Below are 9533 nucleotides of genomic sequence, written 5' to 3'. Positions count from 1 at the left end.
GTAATGTTTTGTCAAATAGACCTTCCAGTTTTCTTCTCCCACAGTGGTTCACTCTTCTTATTCTAACTGAAATATCTTCTTTGTATGTTTTCCTTTCGCAATAAACTAAAAATATTTTGTTTCATTTTCCCCTTCCTGAAAATATTTGACCAGCATCCTGGTCGGCTGCATTTAGAGGTATTGTCGTTGCCTTGATAACGATAGTGCTACGAGGGGTTCATCTAGGCCTTGTTTACTTCTAAGGTATTTATGGGGATGGGAGGGGATTATTTCGTATCCTGAAAAAATTTCACCAGTCCGTTTACTCTCCGGTTTTGAACGACATAATCCCGAGATATCCCTCCTATCCCCATATTTTTTGCCTAAATCAAAAACTCTTCATCATACTAGTGTATTTTTTTGGGAAGAGTATTTGAGAGGATTGGGTGAACACTAAATCCTCTCCCATCCCCATATCCATTGGGAAGAAAATTACGAGAGAAGTAAACAAGGCTAGGTTTATGGTGAAACTAGATAACGGGATGCCTTTGTTCAAAAGATGAGAGGAGAGGTCGCGGGAATGGGGATAGTTCTCGACAGCTCTGGCAGAAAGCTGTCAGTGCGAAGCAGTGCATACAACATGACATAGAATAAGAATACCCGAGAATATAAGGAACCCGGATCCGAATCTCGAACCTGATGGCTCTTCCATGCACGGAACTATCTCATTTCTCCAGAGAGCGACCGCTCATCACCTCTCAGCCAAGCCAACCACATCACACTATTGTACCCATTGCCGATCAAAGCAAGAAGAGGCACTCATACATCGCGAGGAAGCTGAGCTCGATCAATCAATGGAGTACGCATCATCCACCACGAGCGCGACGGGCTCCATGTTCCTGCCTTTCCTGGTAATGTTCGCGGCCATCTACCTCCTCGGCTACTTGGTCGTGTTCCGCCGCTGGAGCCGGCAGCACCGCCCGGACGCGTCCAGCTGCTTCACCTCGCTCTTCCACGGCACGCCGGCGTTGCTGCTTGCCCTGCGCGCCGTGCTGTCCAACCCGGCCGCCGCCGGCGACCTCGCGCTCGCGGCGCCCAACACGCACGCCGACGACCTCGCCCTCGACTTCAGCACAGCCTACTTCGCCGTCGACCTCCTCCACTACCTCGTCTTCCTGCCCCACGAGGCCCTCTTCGTCGCGCACCACCTCGCCACGCTCTACGTCCTCGCCACCTGCCGCGCCGCCGTCCGACGCGGCGCCTACGCTCTGCTCGCCCTGGAGGTGCTCGCCGAGGCCACCAGCCTCGTGCAGAATCTGTGGACGCTGGCCGACATGCGCCGCGCCGGCTCGCCCACGGCCGCCAGGGCGCACGCGGCGCTGTCGCTCCCGTTCTACGTGGCGTACACGGCCATGAGGGCGGTACTCGGGCCGGTGTGGTTCGTGAGGATGGTGAGATTCTACGTCACCGGGGCTGGCGAAGGTGCCGTGCCGGCGTGGGCTTGGGTGTCGTGGACGGTGGTGATCGGTTCCGGGATAGTGCTGAGCGTGCTGTGGGTGGGCAACCTGTGGTTCGCCTACTTCAAGGACAGGAAGGAGAGCTCTCGCAACAAGGAACAATGATCAATTCTTGATCTCACATTGATTTCGAGTTCATTCATTCACCGTGCAAGTGCAGCACACACTTCTTCATTTACTGTCCTTTTGGATCTTGAATTTACTGAGCCTGCACGTCTTACTTTTCAAAAAAAAAATCAAGAACTTTAGGTATAAGGTAGAACCTATTTAGATGATTGACCATATAGATTTAGCAAATTGGTAATGGAAGAATAAGTTTTGATAGTCTCGTCCGGATAACATAAGATATATTTTTTTACTTACATACAATTTTGTTTAGCGAGGTTGTTCTTAGTGAGAAATACTCATCTACGAAGATACCACACAAAATCCTTAGTCTTTAGTAATATCTTCATTTTCCAAAAAAATTATCGATTGACACATTGGGCTGGATTAAAACTCTCTACATGGAGTCTACAAAGAATTTACCATTCTCATGTAGATTCCATCAATACTCGTCGGTTCCTTGCGTCAACTGAACCAATGCCAGACGTTGTAGCAAAATATTCCTGAATGCAATCCTCGGACTAACAAGATATCTTATGAACGTCACATTTGGAGGTGAAGTTTCGAACACCTTCGGTAATGTATCAGATTTGTGATGTACAATGTTATAACGGGTAGGATATTGTTTTCGAAGTGTGGCATTACCTACCCACTTATCTTGCTAAAACTTCATCTTAGATCCATCCTTAATGGAAAAAGAACCATATGAAAATAAGAATTTCTTTATCACCATAAGGCTATCCCAGAAGTGCGAGTTCCTAGGTTTTCAATAAATTTGGGACAAAGCCCTTAAGCCCATGTACTTTCTCTTTAGAATAGTTTACAAATCCCATCTTCAATAAAAAGCTTGAAAAGCCATTTCTGTAGTAGGTCTCGGTTCTTGAAGTCTGGTTGTGAATACGAAGTTCCCCTGATCTTTTGGACGGTAAACTACGCTCCACTTAGCTTGTTAATATTTCCTTTTCTTACCACCATCTTGTTAAAAGAATCTTCATCGAAAATAATCTAATCTTTACAAAACTCTTCTAGATAATTGGAATAAGAAAATTATATATGGCATCATGTTACTTAGTACTAAATTAAGGAGAACCAATCGTATATAGTACCATGCCTACCATCCTGCAAGCGGCTATTCACTGCACGGCGCACGGCGACCGGACAAAAGAGCCGGTTCCGCACGGGCTCACGCTCCAGCTGCCGGTGGATCACCATTAAAAATTAGATTATTGACAAGAACTATTTCAGAGGCTCGTGGACTACTTCAAAGCATTGAATAGGTAATGCTAATCAAATGCATTCTTCATGCTTCAATACGGTTCAAGCAACATAATTAACAGCAATAGCAGCACATGGCTGGCTACACTTTGTTCTCAGAGATGCCTGTACAGTGTGGATGAGATGCTTGTGCAACGAGATGCTATGCTAAAAGACATCCAGAGTGGGTGAAAGTCCCTCGGAAGCTAGGGCCAGATTCGTCAAAAGTTAAACAAGTTTAGCCTGCCCAATGACAGAATTTTAAGTTAATCCGATGCCAGAACCCACCAAAATAGTGCACAGATGAGAAGGATCCTACTACTGAGGCTACATCTACGTTGATCCTTTCATTCATCCACACCAAATGGACTCAGAAGAAACCTACACCCTCATGGTAGTTAATCATTGCTTTCTCAGTCATTTCCTCTGCCCATGACCCAGCCATAAGATGAAACTGCGCCAAGACATCAGCTACAGCGAGGCTCACACTTTGGTCCCTGAAAGTAGATGCACGCAACGGTAATGAACAAGAATAGTCGCACATATACCAACAGGAAAGAGCAAGGCAATGAAAATGATGGAAGAAAAAACACATCATGGTGGTATTGAACAGGGACAGTCATCCGTAGGGAGATAGCTGCAGAGAAAAATATAAACATGTAAACTTTAACAAGCTACTGATGTGCAGATGTGCAGCAAGAACAGATTCTCAAAATCAACAACCCATAAAGCATATGCATCGCAGAATAGAAAGGGAGGAATTAATTTACAAGGCTATAGCAAATAAGGATCAAAATCGATCGACAAGTAGGGCAGAGCCAGAACAAGAAATTGAGTTTGTGGCAGATGACTCAAACACATCCTCCAATAACAGGCTTATGGTGAGCTGAATTTCATGGACCTCATCATTCTATTGTTCTATCAAGTTGTTCATACAGAGCATGGCATTCTCACCAGATCAGTAATTTCTCGTACAACAATTTGATATCTAAAAGATTCGAATTATATACATGATAAAAAAATCAGGACTCAATACAAAGAATCAGCAGAATAACAATATTAATAGATTCGGCAACAGGGATATAATAAGAAAAATGCTTACTGAAAGAACAGCAAAAAAGGGCATGCCAAAAGTACAAAAACAGGTCTAGAACATGATTGTCTTACTGTGAATTTAATTATATAATTTTCTATCCAGCAGCACTTGATTACAAGAGTTACTTATGATAGACTGAATAGACCTGCTAAAGCTAAAAGGAGTAAAATAAACACATAATTCTGCATGCACATCATACATCCATAGAACTAAAATACAAGGCAATGAAAATGATGTCACCTGCTCTAAAATAAAAATTTAAAGGAAGGAATTAGTTTACAAAGCTATAGTAAATAAGGATTAAAATTGATCGAGAAGTAGGGCGGAGCCAGAACAAGAGTTTGTGACAGATGACTCAAACGCATCCTTATATATCAGGCTTACACAGTGAGCTGAAGTGATGGAACTTGTCATTCTATTGTTCTATCATGTTCATATAGGGGATGGAATTCTCACTGGATCAGTAATTTATCATACAAAAATTTGATATCTAAAAGATTCGAATTATATACATGATTAAAAAAATCAGGACTGAATACAAAGAATCAGCAAAATAAGGATATAACAAGATCGTAAAGTGGATTCCGCAACAAGGATATAATAAGAAAAATGCTTACTGAAAGAACAACAAAAAAGACATGCCAAAAGTATAAAAACAGTTCTAGAACATGACTGTCTTACGGTGAATTTAATTACTCCCTCCGGTTCATATTAATTGACTCTAATATGGATGTATCTAGACACATTTTAGTTCTAGATACATCCATATTAGAGTCAATTAATATGAATCAGAGGGAGTATATAATTTTCTATCCAGCAGCAACTGATTGCAAGAGTTGCTTATGATATATTGAATAGACCTGCTAAAGCTAAAAGGCGTAAAGTAAAGACATAATTCTGCATGCACATCATACATCCATATAACAAAATACAAGAAGGCAATGAAAATGATGTTACCTGCTCTGGTCTCTGCAGACAGCTTGAATGAATTTAAATAGAGGCACTGATACTTTCAACCCAATTTCAGGGTCCTTTATACCCCGTAGTATGCCAGAGTAAGCCTTTAGCATTCCATGTCTAAGCTGGTTAACATAATCAACCTCAACATCGGCACAGTTTTTTAGATTAGCATCATGTTTAAGCCTTTTCAGAACATCCTTCAGGTACTTCTCGAAATCCTTGCCAATAGCAAGAGCAATGTCTCCAAAGCATGAGAAAATTAGGGGTTTAAGCGTCGATTCTGAGAGACCTTTGTGAAGAACTTCCATAATTTGATCACAGTATGGCAACATTTTACCTTCCAAGACATGAAAGATATCACCAATCACTTCTAAGGAGATGGGGGAGAGTAGGTGCACATCATAGAACTGTATGAATATTGGCATGTGTTCCCCGAAATCTGGACCACTGGCGTTAGCAAGAGCGCCAATGGCAAGCATTGCTTTATCACGTACAGCAGAATTATCGCTCGCAAACACTCGGCAAAAAAGAAACAACAAAACATGAGCAGCATCGGTAACTATCCCTGCCATTCCTGAGCTTCTCAGTTTCTGGATGATGACCTGCAGTAGAGCACACAGCCTAACCAGAAGATTGTTTTTCTTCTCCTTGTCATCTAAAGCAAAAGCTCGGCGATCAAGCGTCATGCACAATCTTTTCATGATACGACGCATTAAACCTTCTACAACATATGTAACTCCAGGTTCACGTATGTGGCTGACATTCACAATCTCACTCAATGCTTCATAGGCAGATGCTGGAAGCCTGAAAGGGGTCCCATCGGCAGGTTCTGAAGCAGAAATAAGAGCTTCAACAACACGATCAAGGAAAGGTGGAAGCTCAGACGACATTGACTCTGAATCTTCATAACCTCGGGCAAGAAAATATATAGCTCCACATACTTTTTCGGACACATTTTGAGTATCTTCACTCCTTTCTACTAACACATCGATGATGCGAGGAAGGTTTGCATTTGTTATGATTCCATTTCCACTTGCTGGAGAATGCAGAAGCTCGAACATCCGCCCAAGAGTACGTGCAGTGGTTACTTTTACCTCGCTGTTTGGATCTCCCATCATGCCGAGCAATAAATCAACCAAGGGAGAAAGTTTCTCAACAGAAGGACCTTCAAGGATAAAACGTATTTCAGAAATAGCTGCCTTGCGCCTACGCCAATCTGACGCTTTGGTGTTAGCCTGAACAGAGCCCATCACAAGGGGGACAATTGCATCCCCAATAGTTCTAGCGATGAGAGCTAGGCACCGTGTGGTAGCTCTCCGGTCATGTTGGCATCTCAGATCATAACCTAAGGCAAATCTTAGATCATAACCTAGTGTAAATCTCAGATCATAATCATCTCCCTCTAGATCTACCTCTAGATCTTCATGGGTCACAAGATATTCTAGCAGCATTGGAACAAGTGAAGAGAGGGCCTCCTCAATAAAGCGACAATCTGCAGTAGGTTCAGCATCAGCAGAGCCCCTGTGTATAATCACTTCTTGACAGATAGCGCTCCAGAACACCATAATACACGGGTGTGCGGCTTTCTCATCTCCTTTCATACACTCAGTTGTCAGACTGAGAATGGTTGCCATGTAAGGTTGTAACAGCAGAAAATGTGTGCATGCAATTTCAACCAGGCAATCGATAGCTGCATGCTGGATGCCCGGATCTTTGGATTTAGCAGATTCACAAACTGCGCTCATTATACGATCCATGTCATCCATATTTGTAAACTTGACCTCAGCAAAACCAAGAACACCATACAGAGCTTTAAATGCCTCGAAACGGACATCAGAATTTGGCTCCATCATCCCCTGGACGGCAGCATTCACAACACCATCCACTTCTTCCGGCCCCAAAACCTCAATCGCCTCACAGACAAGCCCCAACGCCACAAGAGTTCTTCGCTTCAGTTGAGGAGACGCGCCCTGCTGCGTCATGTTGCCTAGCAGTTTGGCAACGAGGTCTCGCCATTCCCCCCGGGGCATCTCAATGGCTGCAACCACTGCAATGATTTCTGGTGAGATGTGGCATGCATCAGCCGGAGATCCTAGAGACGCCAGCAACAACTCCTTGACCTTCGATTTGATGGATGGGTCTAGGTTGATCCATTTGTTAGACAGTAGCTTCTTATCTGAGGAATCCTTTGCCTCGAACGAATTCTTGAGAACAATGCCAGCAAGTTTTCTACACGCCGGTGGATGTGCATCGCTCGAGAGCACGGACGATAAGGACAGGAGGAAGTTGGGAAGATCGTGCTCCCGTAGCAGCTCGAGGTCGCCTTCTGCTTCTGACCGTTCGTCAACATCCTGAGACAGAGCACCTTGCAGCGCCTCAGCGAGATTCATGCCTGTATCAGCTTGTCCTGCCAGCTGGAATTATTTATTCATTGATTCAGGGAAGACATTAATTAGACAAATGAGCAAGAACCAGAATATCTAAGGAAATTGACAGGAACAAACTAATTTGCCATCAAACGGAACACGGCCTGAGGCTTGCTACCCTAGGCTGTGGTTAGGGTTAGGACTCGGGACAAGTCGGGGACAGCAAATCAACGCGGATCTGAACAGCAAAACGAATCGCGCTTCCGGCCGGGGTTAGCCGTGGGGGCTCAAGCAGGTGCAGGGCAGCGTCGAGAAGAAGGGGAACCGGAGGAGGATATTGAGGCGGAGCCTCGCCGGAGAGCGGCGGCGGGGACGGCCGGCAACGGCAGGGGCGGCAGCAGTCGGCGGCTCGGGCGCATCGCGAAGAGGGAATCGCTGGAGAGAGCCAGGAAGGGGATGACAGTTTTGCAAAAACGCCCTCCTCCCTGATAAGTTAGCTGGCAATAGGACCCAGTTAGCGCCACATCAGCAAATACGACGCTAGGCCGCGAGCTGTGACCGCGTGTGAATCTCGGACCCGTATCCAGTGAACGTAAATTCGTATTTTGGTTGTACAGTGACCAAATTGATTTTACCGGACAAATTCCATGACTACCCATGAATTTAACTCCTCGCAAATCGCAGGCGCCCCAGTCTGGGTTTGAAGAGCTCGCTTGCTCGCTTGCCCCTGTCCGCCGCCTTCTGGTTTTAAGGCGGAGGAGGAGTCGGCTACTGCTCGGACTTGGGTTCTCTTCCCTTCTAGAGTAATGCTGGCCTCGGGATGGGCCGGCCTAACGCAGCCTGAATCACTTTCATGCTGGGCCAGTTAGGCCTATGGCCTACCTGCCTGGAAATGGGAAAAGCACGACACACTTGATTTCGTGCATTAAGCTCAAAAAAACTTGATTTCATGCATGGACCGTTGTCCCAAAAGCCTGCGGGAGCACGGCGGAGGCGCGGAGCTTGCATCCATGGCAAGCCAGGGCGAGGACGTGAGCGGCCGAAGTACAACGTGAGGAATGCATGGCCATGAGCCGGCCAGAGCGAGGCGGTTCATGTCGTCCTGCGGGAAAGAGATATGGGGAGAGGGAGAGAAGGGAGGGAGGTGAGAGAGAGAGAGAGAGATAGAGAGAGAGAGAGAGAGAGAGAGAGAGAGGGAGGCGAGTGAGCTGGAAGTCAATTTGGTAAGGCCTTGTTCGGTTTCATCAATCCCTGAGTGTAATAAACGAACGAGGCCTAACGAGGCCTCAATCCCCGGTGGTAAATTCACCTATTAGGGCATGATTTTGGTTAGTATTGGATCTACGTAGGTTTTTTATTTGAGGCAAAACCATCCCCATCGGTTAAGGCGGGGTTGGGTCTAGGTTAGCACTATCTACACATAATCATGAAATCCTTGTTAGACACATTATATGTGGGACCAGGATACTAGAGATGTATGCTTAGATAACAGAAAGGCCTAATCCTACGGTCCTCATATTTTCCCTCCCGTCCCCAGCATCCACAGCCCCCAAGTCCCAAACCCTACTCCCTCCCACCCGAATATTATCCATCCAGCCCAGTCATCCTACTGTGATGTCATTCTATTTTGTGCTCATAGTTGCTAGCTAAAGCAAGGATGGGAAACCATTGGTTATTTGCTTAATCAACCGGGATTGGGTTCGGTTAGGTTTTTTTTACTTACAGGGTATTAAATATCCCTCAATACCTTTTAATCCACTTGGATCCCATCTGAACCAAATATGTTCTTATCGGTTTGAGCCAACTATTGAATCGCCAGCTAGCGCCAGGAGACAGGTACAAAGCCATGTCGTGAGGTCATTGTGCAGGCGAGGGGAAATCGCTGGGGATAAAAATATGTTAGGAATAAATAACACGTGAGATGTGGGAAGGTATATTTGCTATGATGATTGAATATCAGTGAATGGTGTAAACATTTAAATAGGTAAGAATTGGCACGAGTTTCGCTAAGTGAGGTAATTATTATCATAAATGGTAAAATAAGAGGTAATGCGAAAAGTCATATTGGATCATGGGCACCAGTGCTCTCACCGTATTAAAAAATTCGAAAATTATATTTATATGTTTAAAATAATTATGTAAAAAATTTCTAAAAGTACCTAATGATGTACCCCACTAACCTACAAAATCTCTATTTCAAATGTTTTGTTTTTTTTACCTATACAAAAATGACAAAATCTGTTTTCTTTTTGTAGA

The 9533-nt window shown here is 44.7% G+C and overlaps 2 protein-coding genes across 3 annotated transcripts; one reads left to right on the top strand and one right to left on the bottom strand.

The window, feature by feature from the left end:
• Positions 1-621: 621 nt before the first annotated feature.
• LOC127306092 (TLC domain-containing protein At5g14285-like) lies at positions 622-1824 on the top strand. Its single transcript, XM_051336696.2, has one exon. It carries the CDS (start codon positions 690-692, stop codon positions 1599-1601), a length of 912 nt encoding a protein of 303 aa, XP_051192656.1. The 5' UTR covers positions 622-689; the 3' UTR covers positions 1602-1824.
• Positions 1825-2885: 1061 nt separating this feature from the next.
• On the bottom strand, positions 2886-7766 carry LOC127306090 (importin subunit beta-1). Of its 2 annotated transcripts, none has more exons than XM_051336694.2 (2): positions 4909-7766; positions 2886-3492 (listed from the first exon to the last, which is right to left on the bottom strand). In XM_051336694.2, the coding sequence occupies exons 1-2, from the start codon at positions 7299-7301 to the stop codon at positions 3450-3452; spliced, it is 2436 nt and encodes an 811-aa protein (XP_051192654.1). In that variant the 5' UTR covers positions 7302-7766; the 3' UTR covers positions 2886-3449. The 2 variants fall into 2 exon arrangements, with proteins under 2 accessions (XP_051192654.1, XP_051192653.1); XM_051336693.2 differs by having other exon boundaries at positions 2886-3352; positions 4909-7764.
• Positions 7767-9533: the final 1767 nt, after the last annotated feature.

Source organism: Lolium perenne, chromosome 6 (genome assembly GCF_019359855.2).
Source record: "Lolium perenne isolate Kyuss_39 chromosome 6, Kyuss_2.0, whole genome shotgun sequence".
Lineage (NCBI taxonomy): Eukaryota > Viridiplantae > Streptophyta > Magnoliopsida > Poales > Poaceae > Lolium > Lolium perenne.
The sequence above is the reverse complement of the archived record's forward strand: the minus strand, read 5'-3'. Positions and strand labels throughout refer to the sequence as shown.

Coding starts and splice junctions, on each gene's coding strand:
- LOC127306092 (XM_051336696.2), top strand. CDS start 690: ATGCACGGAACTATCTCATTTCTCCAGAGAGCGACCGCTCATCACCTC.
- LOC127306090 (XM_051336693.2), bottom strand. CDS start 7,301: ATGAATCTCGCTGAGGCGCTGCAAGGTGCTCTGTCTCAGGATGTTGAC. Junction 3,353..4,908: donor GTCTGCAGAGACCAGAGCAG/GTAACATCATTT, acceptor ATCTACTTTCAG/GGACCAAAGTGTGAGCCTCG.